The following is a 19,533-nucleotide window of genomic DNA, read 5'->3' as shown; positions in this document are numbered from 1 at the left end:
GAGAGAGAGAGGTGGGGGAGAGGGGCAGACACAGAGAGAGAATCCCAAGCAGGCTACACCCTCAGCATGGAACCCCATGTGGAGACTGGATCCTATGACCCTGGGATTCTGACCTGAGCTTAAATCAAGAGTCAGATGCTCAACTGACTGAGGCACCCATGCGTTCCCTCCTTCTCATTTTTTTAAGAGCAAGATATAATCTTACCCTTGACTTAATCTAAATTTTCCCTCTATAGATTCTTTTCCCTACTCTGCATTCTCATAACACATTGCTTACCCAGATGACATGTTGTACATTCTGACATTTCATCATGTTCCTACCTTATTTACCTATCCATTTGATAGATTCTGAGAATGCAGTATGGTGTTTTGAATTCCCACATTTCCTACAAAATTTTATTATTATTATTAAAAAAATGTTATTGATAAGACACTGAGGGTAAGACTTATCCTTGATGCATTTTGACTTTTATTTTGTCCTCAAGGTAGAATGAAAACCTATGATCCACAGACCACATATGCCACTTCATGGGATAATAAGTGACATTGCACATGGTATTCTCTACATTGGCTCTTTATCTTTACCTACATCCAAAGTCTTATTTTTCAACACTTAGACCTTAACTGTGAAGGAATTGATATAAAATCCCTGCAGTTTCTGTTTCATGTGACTTTATCACTCTGAAGTTAATAATCAAAGCAAGAGTAATGTGTTTGACCAATGACAGCACCTTCCCTGGGTTCATTTTGGTAGGCTTTTGTGACCGGCCTCAGCTAGAGCTGGTTCTTTTTGGGGTAATCTTGTGTCTTTACCTGATGATGCTCCTAGGCAATGTTACCATCATCCTAGTTTACCTCTTGGACTCTAAACTGCACACCCCAACGTACTTTTTCCTCTCCCACCTCTCCCTCCTGGACCTCTGTTTCACCAGCAGCATTATTCCTCAGCTTCTAGTCAACCTGGGTGGTTCAGATAAGTCCATCACTTATGGTGGCTGTGTGGTTCAGCTCTATGTCTCTCTTGCCCTGGGATCCACGGAGTGTGTCCTCCTGGCTGTGATGTCCTATGATCGGTACATCGCTGTCTGCTGTCCTCTACATTATGCCTTTGCCACGCGCCCCAGCCTCTGTCATACCCTGGCATCTGTGGCATGGCTCAGTGGGGTAGCTACCACGCTTATACAGTCCACTCTCACCCTGCAGTTGCCTTTCTGTGGGCATCACCAAGTGGATCATTTTGTCTGTGAGGTCCCTGTGCTCATCAAGTTGGCTTGTGTGGAAACGACTTTCAATCAAGTGGAGCTATTTGTGGCTAGTGTTTTATTCCTGGTGGTGCCTTTATCACTCATCCTGATTTCCTACTGGCACATTGCCAGAGCAGTACTGAAGATCAAGTCAGCCATCGGGTGACACAAGGCATTTGGGACCTGTTCCTCCCACTTAATGGTTGTCATAATCTTCTATGGAACCATCATCTTCATGTACCTGCAGCCAGCCAAGAGCAGATCCAAAGACCAAGGAAAGTTTGTTTCCCTTTTCTACACTGTGGTGACCCCCATAGTCAACCCTCTCATCTACACCCTGAGAAACAAAGAAGTAAAGGCAGCAATGAAAAAAATTCTTGGTATAACATTATGGCTCAGTGAAACATGATTATCAAGATTTTTTTTTTTTAGGAGGCAGTTATTAAGACTGATTCATTTAATGGATGATGACTCAACAAATTATTTGGTTATGTTCATAAACCTATAGTGGGTTTTGGTAGAAAAATTCAATAGCATTTGAATTTTTGAGTTTGAATGCTCATTTCATCACATAATAGCTGTGTGACCTGAACAATTTGCATAACCTTTGCACTATGTACAAACCAAAATGTACAATATTGAGCAACCCAAATTAAAATTAGATCACTGTCTTAGGCATTTGACTTTTAATAAAGTTGGTTCATAAATTTTATTGCATTTAATAGCCATAATTATATGCCTGCCCCTACTCTGCATTCTCATAACACATTGCTTACCCAGATGATATGTGGTAAATATGAATGGGTAAATAAGGTAGGAACATGATGAAGCATGTCGGAATGTACAACATATTTACAATGTACAAGCATAATTATCTGCTATATGGTATTATTATAAGTTTTATTTTGCAGAGATTGAAATATTTTGGCCATTTGCTCAAAACAGAAATAGCAAACTCTAAACCTCAGTGGCATTACTTTTTCAATAGACCATGGATTATTGTGGTCAAGTCTCCTGTGTGAGTCCCATTACACACCAAGTTTATCTCTATTGCTGCACTTTTCCTCCTGTTTAACAAGTTTCTGATTTTTTGTATTTCTCTCTTTAGTAGGTTTTTGAGAATGGCAACTATGTTTTGACTTAATCACAATTTAAAGTAGAATATATTTACAGGTGGCCCCCAGATTTATACTTCAACAAAGACATTTTCTATTCCCATCTCATGTTCAGCTATGTATTTTACTTCTCCACCTGGGTGTGTTAAAACAGCCTCAAAATGAACACATCAGAACTAAATCAAAAGGTCCCTGCTTTTGGTTCTTTTTTGCTCTTTTCGATATCACAAAATGGAACAGGGATTATTTTAATTCCTGTCCTTTCTTTTCCTACTGTATGTAAACTATACACAATTCTGCATAGTTTACCCACTTCTTTCCATATTAATTTTCTGCTACCTATGCACTGCTGATATGGCTTGCTTACTAGATGGAGAGATTTTTTTTTTAATTAATTGATGATCTCTTCCATTATATCCTGTATCTTATTACTAGGTACATGCAGTTTGTAACACATCATTGAACTTATGTTTGTCTTATCTCCTTTAAGAAATGCATTTATTTGTTCAACAATTATTGAGCATTGAGGGCACAGATATGAAAGGCACAGTACCCAGGCCTTTTTAGAGTTTATATGCTAATGGTCCAACTCAGTTAATTGGTAAATTTTCAGTATGTAATAGTGTCTACTATCTAACAAAATAAGTCAATGCTAGGGGAAAAAACTCACTTTCAGGAAGTTGATTTAAAATTGAATCTATCTCTGGGGCGCCTGGGTGGTGCAGTCGGTTAAGCGTCCGACTTCAGCCAGGTCACGATCTCGCGGTCCGGGAGTTTGAGCCCCCGCGTCGGGCTCTGGGCTGATGGCTCAGAGCCTGGAGCCTGTTTCCGATTCTGTGTCTCCCTCTCTCTCTGCCCCTCGCCCGTTCATGCTCTGTCTCTCTCTGTCCCAAAAATAAATAAACGTTGAAAAAAAAATTAAAAAAAAATTGAATCTATCTCAGTCAAGTCATAAGATTAATGGCTATTTTTTTTTAATTTTATTAAATTGATGTGGTTGCAAAGCAATGTTATCTAAACCGTGGTATCTAAACTTGAATAAGGGGAAAATAATTTATATTGTTATTGCTAAATTATAGATAAGTTATGAAAATAAAAAGCTTCTGCACAGCAAAGGAAACAACCAACAAAACTAAAAGGCAACCAACGGAATGGGAAAAGATATTCTCAAATGACATATCGGACAAAGGGCTAGTATCCAAAATCTATAAAGAGCTCACCAAACTCCACACCCGAAAAACAAATAACCCAGTGAAGAAATGGGCAGAAAACATGAATAGACACTTCTCTAAAGAAGACATCCGGATGGCCAACAGGCACATGAAAAGATGTTCAGCGTCGCTCCTTATCAGGGAAATACAAATCAAAACCACACTCAGGTATCACCTCACGCCAGTCAGAGTGGCCAAAATCAACAAATCAGGAGACTATAGATGCTGGAGAGGATGTGGAGAAACGGGAACCGTCTTGCACTGTTGGTGGGAATGCAAATTGGTGCAGCCGCTCTGGAAAGCAGTGTGGAGGTTCCTCAGAAAATTAAAAATAGACCTAACCTATGACCCAGCAATAGCACTGCTAGGAATTTATCCAAGGGATACAGGAGTACTGATGCATAGGGCCACTTGTACCCCAATGTTCATAGCAGCACTCTCAACAATAGCCAAATTATGGAAAGAGCCTAAATGTCCATCAACTGATGAATGGATCAAGAAATTGTGGTTTATATACACAATGGAATACTACATGGCAATGAGAAAAATGAAATATGGCCTTTTGTAGCAACGTGGATGGAACTGGAGAGTGTGATGCTAAGTGAAATAAGCCATACAGAGCAAGACAGATACCATATGGTTTCACTCTTATGTGGATCCTGAGAAACTTAACAGGAACCCATGGGGGAGGGGAAGGAAAAAAAAAAAAAGAGGTTAGAGTGTGAGAGAGCCAAAGCATAAGAGACTGTTAAAAATTGAGAACAAACTGAGGGTTGATGGGGTGTGGGAGGGAGGAGAGGGTGGGTGATGGGTATTGAGGAGGGCACCTTTTGGGATGAGCACTGGGTGTTGTATGGAAACCAATTTGACAATAAATTTCATATATTAAAAAAAATATTATGTGTTTAAGAAAAGAAAGAATCCATGGGTGAATTTTAAAGTGGCTGACAGCTTATAACAGAAGCCAAATAGTCTTCTGGTGCTACAATCCATTTTAGAGGACAGAGAGAACATTTTCTTTAAAGTTATTAGAAGTGTCAGAGAATATATAAAAGAATATAGCAAGATATGGTTGTAAAGAGAATGTGCTCTTATGTGCTGAGGAAGGCACAAACATCTGTGAACTCCAAGTAAACCAGGGCTTAATTATCTAGAAAAATATATGGGAAATGAAAATAGATTTTTTAAGCAGAATTGGAAATTGTTGATAAGCATGATCAGAGACTTGGATAACCAAGGAAAAATGAGGACTCTCTTATTTTGAATAACAATAAGGCAACATTCATTTTTACTTCTATAGGACAATTATAAGAGTAGAAAAGATAAATAAGAATGGAAATTTTATTTTTTCTGCTAAAAAATGTAAAGGGTCAGTTTACTATATAGTGAGAATAGCACAGCACAATAATGCTTGGCATTTGGTGTCCCATTGGAACTCAGTCCATAACCACATTGATATTGTCAGCCAGTTACTCAAGGGATTTCCTTTTGAGGTTATTTCTCTAAATTACTATAGTTTCTCTGAATTCTCTGTAATTACTGAAATATATTATTTCTGTGTCACATATTGTGTCACAATGGGATAATCAGGATATTTAAATTGGCAAATGTTTTAGGAAGTGTCAATGTGAGCTCTTGATGTCTTACTTAGTGAACCCTTAAATGATATGGGGGAAGTTATGACCTCAGGGCACTTGTGCGTGACCATATCCCAGGATCCTCTGTTATGGACATTTTAATGGGTTACATATTTTCCATAGGGGGAAGATCCTAATTCTCTTACCCTCTGGGGATGTGATTAGGCCACATCAACAGGGCCATTTATTTTTCTTTCCTACCTTAAGCTATTTCCTCATCACAAAGGTAAGTCATTGGTGTTTCTCACTTCCAAGTTATTTCTTAGAAATGTAGTCACTGAGGATAGCTCACTTTCTCCTGACACTTTGCCAAGCATGCCCCAACACCTAGTGTAGACCATTTAATTTTTTCCTCTTATTTGGAATGAGAATTTCTATGTTGTACTGCATGGACCAGGAGCACCATTTTTTTTAAATTTTTAACAATGTTTTTATTTATTTTTGAGACAGAGAGAGACAGAGCATGAGCAGGGGAGGGACAGAGAGAGAGGGAGAACAGAATCCGAAGCAGGCTCCATGCTCTGAGCTGTCAGCACAGAGCCCGACGCGGGGCTCAAACTCACAAACTGTGAGATCATGACCTGAGCTGAAGTCGGACGCTCAACCGACTGAGCCACCCAGGCACCCCAGGAGCACCAATTTTTTGAGCTGTTGCAGAGAGATTCAGTCCCCAGAGGAAAATCTTTCTAGTCATTGTGATACTAGTTAATTGTGACTGAGGGTCAAACTTAACCTGTGCACCAGACTTTGAAAGGTGTTTTCAACATCATTACATACTTTTCTAGGTAGAGGAGAGAGATTAGACATCATCTTTTTGGGCATACTCACATCTGGTTTGGGTGGCCTCTACAATGACTTGGATGCCTCCTTTTCTCAGAATCTCACATTTGGTTCCTAGCTTGTCCTTTCTTGAACAACTCCTGTGGCTCTGGGACCTTACTCTGGGAATACCTATTTATTTCCTTTAAAGAAAGAGGCAGCTGAAGATACTGTGGACAAGAAAGTAACTCCTGTGGCCAGAATGCATGTTCTTGGCCTGAAGTAGGTACATTTACATTTATAGGCCAGTTGTATGTTTTACTGCATGTAGAGCAAACTGTGAAATTAAAGCAACTCAGAACTGTGAAGTCTATGGATTTCAGACTAGTCTTTTCATGTTGTCTTTGACTACTTCAAAACCAAGCCGAAAACATCTCATAAAATTGTCTTGGTCTCTGTCTGTGTTTCTGTCTCTCTCTCTCTGTCTCTCTCTGTCTTTTTGATGCCCAATATCCCCTCTGCTTAAAGGCAGCAAAGACTGGGTTTAAATTTTTCATTTCTGAGCTTTCTATATTCTTTAAAATGAAAAAAAAATATCCCACCCACATATTTTTGCATGTGATACACACTTGTGAAACATCTTGGCAGAGAGTAGAGACATCTCATTGAATCAAAAGGGAATTAAGTCAGGATATACATTATTTGCTCCACCAATTGATCTTAATTATGATTATAAATAAATTAAGAGAAATTGAGGTCTAAGAGGAGATTAATATATGACACACTTACCACCCTCTTTGCTCCTTTATCTAATTGAGACCTCAGTGTCCTGACCTGTTCTGGGCCTATGTTTGATTCTATAGAAAATCTGTATGCTTCCTCCTTTCATGGCACATGTCATAATCTTCTCAGTTTTTGAAAGAGAATTTGAATTCAATTTTAAAAATCAGTTTTGAGTGAACTTTTTCTTGTTATTAAAAGCCACATCTAGTCAGCTGACAATATTTATGTCCTTTGGCTTAGAATTATTTGGATGAAAGTTGTTATTACTATATTTAAAAAATAAGCTTTTATTTTGTGTTTTGTTGTTGGATCTTAGAAATGAAAAAAAGAGTCTGCCCGAATAGAGTAGCAGGTTAAATGGCTCATAACATTTGTATACTGGAAAGTGTTTATAGGAGATTAATAATACATGGGCTCTGCACTACGATAGCACTTTCAACTCATGCCCTACAATCATACAGTGGAATAATGGATGCCAGACTATTCTCAAAGTGGAAATAATTTCCCATAGAGAAAGAGGCATGGTATGGAAGTTCACAAGATTTGTTGATACATGTAGTATTTTTTTAAGTTTATTTATTTATTTTGAGAGAGAGAGAACAAGTGGGGGAAGGGTGGACAGAAGGAAAGAGAGAGGGAGGGAGGGAGAGAGAGAGCACGAGAGAGAATCCCAAGTAGGCTCCACTGTGTCAGTGCAGAATCCCACTTGGGGCTCAATCTCATGAACTGTGAGATCGTGACCTCAGTCAAATTCAAGAATTGGATGCTTAAGCGACTGAGCCACCCAGTTGCCCCTGTCCATGTAGTATTTATGAGAAGGTCAATCAAGAATAACAAACTTGGAAAGTGAGACTAGAGCTGGAGTCTGGTGAACAGGCAGGGTGTGAACAGGTTCTCAAGGGAGGAATGAGCTCAAGGAGTGGGTGTGAGCAGCTGTGGGAATGTCTAGCACAAGCAGGGGCAGGGGATTTAATCAGTGCTTATGTGTTAATCTGGCTGGACACCATGCAATATGAAAACATCCAGAAGTTTACTATACTTTAAGGTAGATAGGCTGGAGGTATACCCAAAATAATATTGATTAGAATCATTTCATTTTCTGAAGGTGGCACAAAAAATCAGTGGTCTATAAGGGTGAGGGGTGACCAGAAAGCAGTATCTCCAAAGGTATAGTGAACCCTATCCCATGGGATGCCCCATGTCACCACAGGTAGGTTATGGACAAAGAGACCAAAAGTGCTCATGTTAGAAGGTCTTATCAATGGCCAAATCTGAAATTCAGCTTCATGTGGTAGTTTAGAGCCCAAGCTATAGTGTGTGTTGAGTGGCCAGGAAGACTAGTGTGTACACAAAGAAGAAGCAGAAGTGCAAGGGGGCATGGTCAGCACCTGGGAGCACTGGAAGCGATGTTTGGTTGGACTTTGAAAGACATTCCTTAGATATTGGTGAAAGGAGCAACTATTAGGATGATTTATTCAGTTCCAATTAGACGACCTTATTGTTTCCATCATATCACTGTATATTTAAGGAAATGGGTCTTTGTTTACAGATATTTTCTGCTTTAATAAAGAAAATAATGATAGTATTTTGTAATGCAGATATTTTACAGTTTTATAATAAAAATACAAATTGTTTACAATATAGCCTCTTAATTTGCTGTTTTATATGAAATTATTAAATTATTAAGCTGTTACTAAAATAGTTATTAAAATTATCTTATTGGTTAACTTTGTTCTGTTATCTTTAATATGATAGTTTTTAAATACTTTTTAGGGTCTGTTTTATTAATATCTGTGATTAGTTTTATTATGTTATGTAAAATTATTATTTTTGTTTCTACTGTTTTATTTTTTAACATTTTTAAAACTTATTGACTTTAATTTGTTTCTCAATTTACCTTGTTCAAAAAGTGCACTAAAAAGTATGTTTACATTTTAATATTCAATTTTTTTAAATAATTCATTTAATAATTCCCAATTGAAATTTTGGCATAATTTTCCACCTATATTTCTATTGTTTATTTAAGTTTTATAGCAGCGAGAGAATATAAAAACAAAAATTTATATTCTATACATAATTTAGTTTTATTTATTAAAGCTAGGGGTACCTGGGTGGCTCAGTAGGTTAAGTCCCCGACTTTAGCTCAGGTCATGATCTCGCAGTCCATGAGTTTGAGCCCCGCGTTGGGCTCTGGGCTAACAGCTCAGAGCCTGGAACCTGCTTTGGATTCTGTGTCTCCATCTCTGCCCCTCCCCTGCTCACACTCTGCACTTTTCTCCCTCAAAAATAAATACACATTAATTTTTTTAAAGCTTAATAATTGGTCAATTACATAAACTTTATTATATGACCGGTATACTGTTTTTTTTTAATGTGCTTATTTTATGTTACTTGGTGCCTGAGAATTTAATAGTGACATATCTTCATGGTGGATTAACATATGATTACATGTTACTTTTTTTTTTGAAAGGGTTTATTTTTTTCATATTTTATTATTTATTATTTATTATTTTTTTTATGAAATTTATTGACAAATTGGTTTCCATACAACACCCAGTGCTCATCCCAAAAGGTGCCCTCCTCAATACCCATCACCCATCCACCTACCCTCTCCTCCCTCCCACCCCCCATCAACCCTCAGTTTGTTCTCAGTTTTTAACAGTCTCTTATGCTTTGGCTCTCTCCCATTCTAACCTCTTTTTTTTTTTTTCCTTCCCCTCCCCCATGGGTTCCTGTTAAGTTTCTCAGGATCCACATAAGAGTGAAACCATATGGTATCTGTCTTTCTCTGTATGGCTTATTTCACTTAGCATCACACTCTCCAGTTCCATCCACGTTGCTACAAAAGGCCATATTTCATTTTTTCTCATTGCCACGTAATATTCCATTGTGTATATAAACCACAATTTCTTTATCCATTCATCAGTTGATGGACATTTAGGCTCTTTCCATAATTTGGCTATTGTTGAGAGTGCTGCTATGAACATTGGGGTACAAGTGGCCCTATGCATCAGTACTCCTGTATCCCTTGGATAAATTCCTAGCAGTGCTATTGCTGGGTCATAGGTTAGGTCTATTTTTAATTTTCTGAGGAACCTCCACACTGCTTTCCAGAGCGGCTGCACCAATTTGCATTCCCACCAACAGTGCAAGACGGTTCCCGTTTCTCCACATCCTCTCCAGCATCTATAGTCTCCTGATTTGTTGATTTTGGCCACTCTGACTGGCGTGAGGTGATACCTGAGTGTGGTTTTGATTTGTATTTCCCTGATAAGGAGCGACGCTGAACATCTTTTCATGTGCCTGTTGGCCATCCGGATGTCTTCTTTAGAGAAGTGTCTATTCATGTTTTCTGCCCATTTCTTCACTGGGTTATTTGTTTTTCGGGTGTGGAGTTTGGTGAGCTCTTTATAGATTTTGGATACTAGCCCTTTGTCCGATATGTCATTTGAGAATATCTTTTCCCATTCCGTTGGTTGCCTTTTAGTTTTGTTGGTTATTTCCTTTGCTGTGCAGAAGCTTTTTATCTTCATAAGGTCCCAGTAATTCATTTTTGCTTTTAATTCCCTTGCCTTTGGGGATGTGTCGAGTAAGAGATTGCTACAGCTGAGGTCAGAGAGGTCTTTTCCTGCTTTCTCCTCTAAGGTTTTGATGGTTTCCTGTCTCACAATTAGGTCCTTGATCCATTTTGAGTTTATTTTTGTGAATGGTGTGAGAAAGTGGTCTAGTTTCAACCTTCTGCATGTTGCTGTCCAGTTCTCCCAGCACCATTTGTTAAAGAGGCTGTCTTTTTTCCATTGGATGTTCTTTCCTGCTTTGTCAAAGATGAGTTGGCCATACGTTTGTGGGTCTAGTTCTGGGGTTTCTATTCTATTCCATTGGTCTATGTGTCTGTTTTTGTGCCAATACCATGCTGTCTTGATGATGACAGCTTTGTAGTAGAGGCTAAAGTCTGGGATTGTGATGCCTCCTGCTTTGGTCTTCTTCTTCAAAATTCCTTTGGCTATTCGGGGCCTTTGTGGTTCCATATGAATTTTAGGATTGCTTGTTCTAGTTTCGAGAAGAATGCTGGTGCAATTTTGATTGGGATTGCATTGAATGTATAGATAGCTTTGGGTAGTATTGACATTTTGACAATATTTATTCTTCCAATCCATGAGCAGGGAATGTCTTTCCATTTCTTTAAATCTTCTTCAATTTCCTTCATAAGCTTTCTATAGTTTTCAGCATACAGATCCTTTACATCTTTGGTTAGATTTACTCCTAGGTATTTTATGCTTCTTGGTGCAATTGTGAATGGGATCAGTTTCTTTATTTGTCTTTCTGTTGCTTCATTGTTAGTGTATAAGAATGCAACTGATTTCTGTACATTGATTTTGTATCCTGCAACTTTGCTGAATTCCTGTATCAGTTCTAGCAGACTTTTGGTGGAGTCTATCGGATTTTCCATGTATAATATCATGTCATCTGCAAAAAGCGAAAGCTTGACTTCATCTTTGCCAATTTTGATGCATTTGATTTCCTTGTGTTGTCTGATTGCTGATGCTAGAACTTCCAGCACTATGTTAAACAGCAGCGGTGAGAGTGGGCATCCCTGTCATGTTCCTGATCTCAGGGAAAAAGCTCTCAGTTTTTCCCCGTTGAGGATGATGTTAGCTGTGGGCTTTTCATAAATGGCTTTTATGATGTTTAAGTATGTTCCTTCTATCCCGACTTTCTCAAGGGTTTTTATGAAGAAAGGGTGCTGGATTTTGTCAAATGCCTTTTCTGCATCGATTGACAGGATCATATGGTTCTTCTCTTTTTTTTTGTTAATGTGATGTGTCACGTTGATTGATTTGCGAATGTTGAACCAGCCCTGCATCCCAGGAATGAATCCCACTTGATCATGGTGAATAATTCTTTTTATATGCCGTTGAATTCAATTTGCTAGTATCTTATGGAGAATTTTTGCATCCATATTCATCAGGGATATTGGCCTGTAGTTCTCTTTTTTTTACTGGGTCTCTGTCTGGTTTAGGAATCAAAGTAATACTGGCTTCATAGAATGAGTCTGGGAGTTTTCCTTCCCTTTCTATTTTTTGGACTAGCTTGAGAAGGATAGGTATTATCTCTGCTTTAAACGTCTGGTAGAACTCCCCTGGGAAGCCATCTGGTCCTGTACTCTTCTTTGTTGGGAGATTTTTGATAACCGATTCAATTTCTTCGCTGGTTATGGGTCTGTTCAAGCTTTCTATTTCCTCCTGATTGAGTTTTGGAAGAGTGTGGGTGTTCAGGAGTTTGTCCATTTCTTCCAGGTTGTCCAATTTGTTGGCATATAATTTTTCATAGTATTCCCTGATAATTGTTTGTATCTCTGAGGGATTGGTTGTAATAATTCCATTTTCTTTCATGATTTTATCTATTTGGGTCATCTCCCTTTTCTTTTTGAGATGCCTGGCTAGAGGTTTGTCAATTTTGTTTATTTTTTCAAAAAACCAACTCTTGGTTTCGTTGATCTGCTCTACAGTTTTTTTTAGATTCTATATTGTTTATTTCTGCTCTGATCTTTATTCTTTCTCTTCTTCTGCTGGGTTTAGGCTGCCTTTGCTGTTCTGCTTCTAGTTCCTTTAGGTGTGCTGTTAGGTTTTGTATTTGGGATTTTTCTTGTTTCTTGAGATAAGCCTGGATTGCAATGCATTTTCCTCTCAGGACTGCCTTTGCTGCGTCCCAAAGCGTTTGGATTGTTGTATTTTCATTTTCGTTTGTTTCCATATATTTTTTAATTTCTTCTCTAATTGCCTGGTTGGCCCACTCATTCGTTAGTAGGGTGTTCTTTAACCTCCATGCTTTTGGAGGTTTTCCAGAGTTTTTTCTGTGGTTGATTTCAAGCTTCATAGCATTGTGGTCTGAAAGTAAGCATGGTATAATTTCAATTCTTGTAAACTTATGAAGGGCTGTTTTGTGACCCAGTATATGATCTATCTTGGAGAATGTTCCACGTGTACTCGAGAAGAAAGTATATTCTGTTGCTTTGGGATGCAGAGTTCTAAATATATCTGTCAAGTCCATCTGATCCAATGTCTCATTCAGGGCCCTTGTTTCTTTATTGACCGTGTGTCTAGATGATCTATCCATTTCTGTAAGTGGGGTGTTAAAGTCCCCTGCAATTACCACATTCTTGTCAATAAGGTTGCTTATGTTTATGAGTAATTGTTTTATATATTTGGGGGCTCCGGTATTTGGCGCATAGACATTTATAATTGTTAGCTCTTCCTGATGGATAGATCCTGTAACTATTATATAATGTCCTTCTTCATCTCTTGTTACAGCCTTTAATTTAAAGTCTAGTTTGTCTGATATAAGTATGGCTACACCAGCTTTTTTTGGGGTTCCATTATCATGACAAATATTTTTCCATCCCCTCACTCTCAATCTAAAGGTGTCCTCAGATCAAAATGAGTCTTCTATAGACAGCAAATAGATGGGTCTTGTTTTTTTATCCCTTCTTTTGGTTGGCGCATTTAATCCATTTACATTCAGTGTTATTATAGAAAGATACGGGTTTAGAGTCATTGTGATGTCTGTATGTTTTATGTTTGTAGTGATGTCTCTGGTACTTTGTCTCACAGGATCCCCCTTAGGATCTCTTGTAGGGCTGGTTTAGTGGTGACAAATTCCTTCAGTGTTTGTTTGTGTGGGAAGATCTTTATCTCTCCTTCTATTCTAAATGACAGACTTGCTGGATAAAGGATTCTCGGCTGCATATTTTTTCTGTTCAACACATTGATGATCTCATGCCAATCCTTTCTGGCCTGCCAAGTTTCAAAAGAGAGATCAGTCACGAGTCTTATTGGTCTCCCTTTATAAGTTAGGGCACGTTTATCCCTTGTTGCTTTCAGAATTTTCTCTTCATCCTTGTATTTTGCCAGTTTCACTATGATATGTCGTGCAGAAGATCGATTCAAGTTACGTCTGAAGGGAGTTCTCTGTGCCTCTTGGATTTCAGTGTCTTTTTCCTTCCCCAGTTCAGGGAAGTTCTCAGCTATGATTTCTTCAAGTACCCCTTCAGCACCTTTCCCTCTCTCTTCCTCCTCTGGGATACCAATTATGTGTATATTATTTCTTTTTAGTGTATCACTTAGTTCTCTAATTTTCCCCTCACACTCCTGGATTTTTTTATCTCTCTTTTGCTCAGTTTCCTCTTTTTCCATAATTTTATCTTCTAGTTCACCTATTCTCTCCTCTGTCTCTTCAATCCAAGCCGTCGTCGTTTCCATTTTGTTTTGCGTTTCGTTTAAAGCGCTTTTCAGCACCTTGCGACTGTTCCTTAGTCCCTTGATTTCTGTAGCAAGAGACTCTGCTGTCCTCTATACTGTTTTCAAGCCCAGTGATTAATTTTATGACTATTATTCTAAATTCACTTTCTGTTATATTATTTAAATCCTTTTTGATCAGTTCATTGGCTGTTGTTATTTTCTGGAGATTCTTTTGAGGGGAATTCTTCCGTTTGGTTATTTTGGATAGTCCCATTTTGAATAGTCACCATTTGGAGTGGTGCAGACCTGCAGGCACTTCCCCTGTGTTGTGGTGTATAACTGGAGTTGGTGGGCGGAGTCGCAGTCAGACTTGACGTCTGCCCACTGCTGGGGCCACAGTCAGACTGGTGTGTGCCTTCTCTTCCCCTCTCCTAGGGGCGGGATTCACCGTGGGGTGGTGTGGCCCATCTCGGCTACTTGCACACTGCCAGGCTCGTGGTGCTGGGGATCTGGTGTATTAGCTGGGGTAGGTAGGCAAGGTGCACGGGGGCAGGAGGGGCAGGCTTAGCTCACTTTTCGTTAGGTGATCCACTTCAGGAGGGTCCCTGTGGCAGCAGGAGGGAGTCAGATCTGCTACTGGAGGTTTGGCTCCGCAGAAGCACAGAATTGGGTGTTTGTGCAGAGTGAGCAAGTTCCCTGGCAGGAACTGGTTCCCTTTGGGATTTTGGCTGGGGGATGGGCAAGGTAGATGGCGCTGGTGAGCATCTTTGTTCCCCGCCAAACTGAGCTCTGTCCTCCAGGGGCTCAGCAACTCTCCCTCGCTTTGTCCTCCAGCCTTCCCACTTTCCGAGCAGAGCTGTTAACTTATGACCTCCCAGATGCTAAGTCCCGCTTTCTGTCGGAACACACTCCGTCCAGCCCCTCCTTTTTTGCAGGCCAGACTTGGGGGCTCTTCTTGGCTGGCAGGCTGCCCCTCTGCCCTGGCTCCCTCCCGCCAGTCCGTGCAGCGTGCACCACCTCTCCGCCCTTCCTACCCTCTTCCGAGGGCCTCTCCTCTGTGCTTGGCCCAGAGACTCCATTCTGTTAGTCTTCTTGTGGTTTTCTGGGTTAGTTAGGCAGGTGTAGGTGGAATCTAAGTGATCAGCAGGATGGGCGGTGAGCCCAGCGTCCTCCTAAGCCGCCATCTTCCCTCCCTCCTCAATTCTTTTGAATATATACCAGAAATGGGATTGTTGAATCATTGTTGTTGACAGTTTTATTTATTTATTTATTTATTTATTTGAGGAATGTTGATTCTGTTTTTCATGGTGGCCGTACCATTTTACATTCTCACAACCCTGTACAAGGGTTCTAATTTCTCCACAATCTTGTCAACATTTGCTATCTTTTTATTTAAAATATTTATTTATTATTATTTAAATTTTTTTTAACATTTATTTACTTTTGAGATATAGAGCCTGAGCAGGAGAGGAGCAGAGAGACAGGGAGAAACAGAATCCGAAGGAGGGCCAGGCTCTGAACTGTCAGCACAGAGCCTGACATGGGGCTTGATCTCATGAACCATGAGATCATGATCTGAGCCCAAGTCAAATGCTTAACCAACTAAGACACTCAGGTGCCCCTATTTATTTATTTTGAAAGAGAGAGAGAGTGAGCAAACACTAGCAGGGGAGGGGCAGAGCGAGGGAGACAGAGAATCCAAAGCAGGCTCTTTGCTGTTGGCACAGAGCCTGACATGAAGCTTGAAATCATAAACCACAAGATCATGACCTGAATTGAAATTAAGAATCAGATGCTTAACCACCTGAGCCACCCAGGCACCCTGACTGTGTCTTGGTTTTTGATAACATCCATCTTTACAGGTGTGAGGTGATATTTCATTTGTGCCATATTTGCATTACCTTGATTATTAGTGATACTGATCATTTTTCCTATGTCTATTAAACATTTGTATGTCAGAGAAATGTGTATTTAATACCTTTGTCTACTTTTGAATCAGGTAATTATTTATTATTTATTTATTTATTTTTGCTATTTATTCACCTGAGATTCTTATATATTTTGGATATTAACTCTTTTTTGGATTTTTTTTTTGCAAATATTTTCTCCCATTTCCTAGATTTTTGCTTTTGTTGCCTATGGTTTCAGTGTCATATTTCTAAAATCATTGCCGATACCAATGTCATGAAGCTTCTCCTTTATGTTTCTTTTAGGAGTTTAGATTGAGGTCCTACATTTAAGTTTTTAATACATTTTGAGTTGATTGATGGTGCATATAGTGTAAGCTAGAGGACCAATTTCAATATTTTGCATGTCTTTATTTAGCTTTCCCAGCACCATTTATTGAAAAAACTATATTTTCCGCATGATGTATTCTTGGCACCTTTATTGAAGGTCTATTGGTTATATATAAATAGGTTTATCTCTGGGCCCGTTTTTTTGCTCCACTGATTTATATATCTATTTTTATGACAATACCATATGTTCTAATTATCATAGCTTGATGATGATATTTTTAAATATGTCTGCTCTTCTCTATTTTGGAGAGCATCAGAGGACAGCTAAGATATTAAGAGGATATGCATTGCATTTAGTTAGAATGCACACAATAAGCAAATAGATCTAAGTCACTATATGTGAAGGTATAAGTTCTAAGAACATAGAATACTTTTGGGGGAGGTGACATTGTCTCATTTGACCTTATGTAATATGTCGTTTTTCTCAGCTGGGAACGTACTTTGCACATGGGGATGATGAGGAGTACCAATGAGAGCAACATAACAGGTTTTATCCTGTTGGGGTTTTCTGATTACCCTCAGTTACAGAAGGTTCTATTTGTGATCATTTTGATCTTGTATTTACTAACCATTTTTGGAAATACCACCATCATTCTGGTATCTCATCTGGAATCCAAGCTTCATACACCGATGTATTTTTTCCTTTCTCAACTCTCCTTTTTGGATCTCTGCTTTACCAGCAGTGTTATTCCTCAGCTCCTGGTAAACTTGTGGGATCCTATGAAAAACATCACCTATGGTGGCTGTGTGGTTCAGTTGTATGTCTCTCTTGCTCTGGGATCTACAGAGTGTGTCCTCCTAGCTGTGATGTCCTATGATCGCTACATTGCCATCTGCCGTCCCCTCCACTATACTGTCTTAATGCATCCACGTCTCTGCATGGCCCTGGCATCTTTGTCATGGCTCAGTGGGGTGGTCACTACTCTAGTACAGTCCACTCTCACCCTTCAGCTACCCTTATGTGGGCATTATCAAGTGGATCATTTCATCTGTGAGGTCCCTGTGCTTATCAAGTTGGCTTGTGTGGACACCACTTTTAATGAGGCTGAACTTTTTGTAGCTAGCATTATCTTCCTTATAGTTCCTATCTTATTCATCCTGATTTCCTATGGCTACATTGCCCAAGCAGTTTTGAGGATTAAGTCAGCTTCTGGAAGAAAGAAAGCTTTTGGGACCTGCTCCTCCCACATGATCGTTGTCATAATCTTCTATGGAACCATAATATTCATGTATCTTCAGCCAGCCAATAGCAGATCCAAGGAGCAGGGAAAGTTTGTTTCCCTGTTTTACACCGTGGTGACACCCATGCTCAACCCTGTTATCTATACTTTGCGAAATAAAGAGGTTAAGTGGGCACTAAAGAAAGTTCTAGGGAAGATTCTGGGACTAAATTTCATATGATTATAAAAATGTTTTTTTAAAGCATTACTGTGATGAACATCTCTTTTCTGTGGTAAAAAAAACACATAAAAATTTTAATAAAAGCCTACTTGGGTCATTTTCTCCCATTTTCTTTTGGTTAATTATTTATACAACATTCTATAATATACTATGGAATATGTATGTCTAGTCCCTACTTTGCCATTACTCAGTAGCAACATAAATACTTTAGTCAATCTATTCTTCTATGTCTTTTCTCCAAAATACATTAAGAAAAATATAAAAATACTTGAGAAATGTTTTAAACTAGTAATTTTTTTCCTTCATTTGTAAATAACACACTTAGTCTTTAAGTCTTCTTGTATCTCTAGATGTACCTGTGGCTTACTGTTTTTGCAAAGCTGTGGCTGAGATGCAAAAACTTTAGGCAAACTGTCATGAGGCAAAATTTTTATTTCCTCCTATACTCTGTCTTCTTAGAATGTGATAGAGATGTGCAGAGGGGCATAATCAAAGGACAAATAGGACAAAAACCACACATTCTGGTCGGAGATAAAATAGAAAAAAAGAGCATGGTTCTTTTATTTTGTAGTTGGACTAATAAACCAGTCAAACTAACAATAAAGTCTGACTCATAAGAAAAAGCACAACTGTGGAATATTCTAGGCCTTGAAAATACATATAAGTAAAAATACTTATTGTTAGCATAACTCTACATTTTTATATGTAAAAGCATATTTTCATAATTTGAAGATATATTTTCCAGATGAAAGTTTAATCAACTTCTTTTTGTTGTTTATGCTATAACACTGATTTCAATGTCCCCACCCCCCTCCAAGAATTCACTTTAAATGGCCTTTGCTTATAACATTTCTTTTCCGGAAAGGAGTAACTTTTGCATCTTGATTCTTGGAAATTTTTGGTAAATACACTATTTCACTGAATTTTTTGTAAACACTATTTCACTGAATTGTAGCAAACATTGGTTGTATGGTCTATAGCTTGCAAAAATGCTGTGGGTTCAAACATGCATCAAAATAGATATATAAATTCAGTGAGATGAGGAAGAATTTTGTGGTAGAATCCTGTATGTCCAAATGTGATAATAATTTCAAGTAAAGAATAAGAAGTCAGGGAATAAATTATCACTTTTAACTGTTCAGAAGCAGAGGCATAATTAGAATGATAAGCTCTACCTGGATTCTATCCCTTTGTGTTTTTTTTTTAATTGAAGTATGATTAACATAATGCATTACATTATTTTGGGTATACAGTATTCAGCAATTCTATAGATTACATCAGGATAAGTGTACTCTTAATCCTTTTTATCTAATTCTCACATCATCCCACCCATTATCCCTCTGGCAACCATCAATTTGTTTACTATATTTAAGAGTCCATGTTTTTGTTGTTGTTTGTCTCTTTTTTTTCTGCTTCTTCATTTCCTTTGTTTCTTAAATTCTACATATGTACAAAATCACATAGTATTTGTTTTTCTCTGATATATTTCACTTAGCATTGTACCCTCAAGGTTCATCCATGCCATTGTAAATGGCAAAATCTTCTTATTGTGTATGACTGTGTAGTATTCCACCACACACACACACACACACACACACCACATCTTTCTCCATTCACCTATCAGTGGAAACTTGAACTGATTGTATATTGTGGCTATTGTAAATGGTGCTACAACAAACATAGAAATACATATATTTTTTTCAAATTAGCATTTTTGTTTTCTTTGGGCAAATAGCCAACAGTGGTATTGCTGGATCACATGGTTATTCTATTTTTAATTTTTTGCACAATTTCCATACTGTTTTCCACAGTGACTGTGCCAATTTTCATTCCCTCCAATAGTGCATG

At 38.5% G+C, this 19,533-nt stretch overlaps 2 protein-coding genes across 2 annotated transcripts; both read left to right on the top strand.

Annotated features, from left to right (window-relative positions):
- Window positions 1–708: 708 nt before the first annotated feature.
- LOC125171899 (olfactory receptor 2G2-like) lies at window positions 709–1,653 on the top strand. The gene is given in 1 exon segment (XM_047869133.1): window positions 709–1,653. A coding segment is annotated over 1 exon segment (945 nt).
- A 15,078-nt stretch (window positions 1,654–16,731) lies between these two features.
- LOC125168511 (olfactory receptor 2G2-like) lies at window positions 16,732–17,685 on the top strand. Its single transcript, XM_047863653.1, has one exon. The coding sequence runs from the start codon at window positions 16,732–16,734 to the stop codon at window positions 17,683–17,685; it is 954 nt and encodes a 317-aa protein (XP_047719609.1).
- Window positions 17,686–19,533: the final 1,848 nt, after the last annotated feature.

The sequence above is a fragment of the Prionailurus viverrinus genome, chromosome A1 (assembly GCF_022837055.1).
Source record: "Prionailurus viverrinus isolate Anna chromosome A1, UM_Priviv_1.0, whole genome shotgun sequence".
Taxonomy (NCBI): domain Eukaryota; kingdom Metazoa; phylum Chordata; class Mammalia; order Carnivora; family Felidae; genus Prionailurus; species Prionailurus viverrinus.
The sequence above is the reverse complement of the archived record's forward strand: the minus strand, read 5'-3'. Positions and strand labels throughout refer to the sequence as shown.

Excerpts from the sequence above, each read along its gene's own strand:
- LOC125168511 (XM_047863653.1), top strand. The coding sequence starts at position 16,732 with ATGGGGATGATGAGGAGTACCAATGAGAGCAACATAACAGGTTTTATC.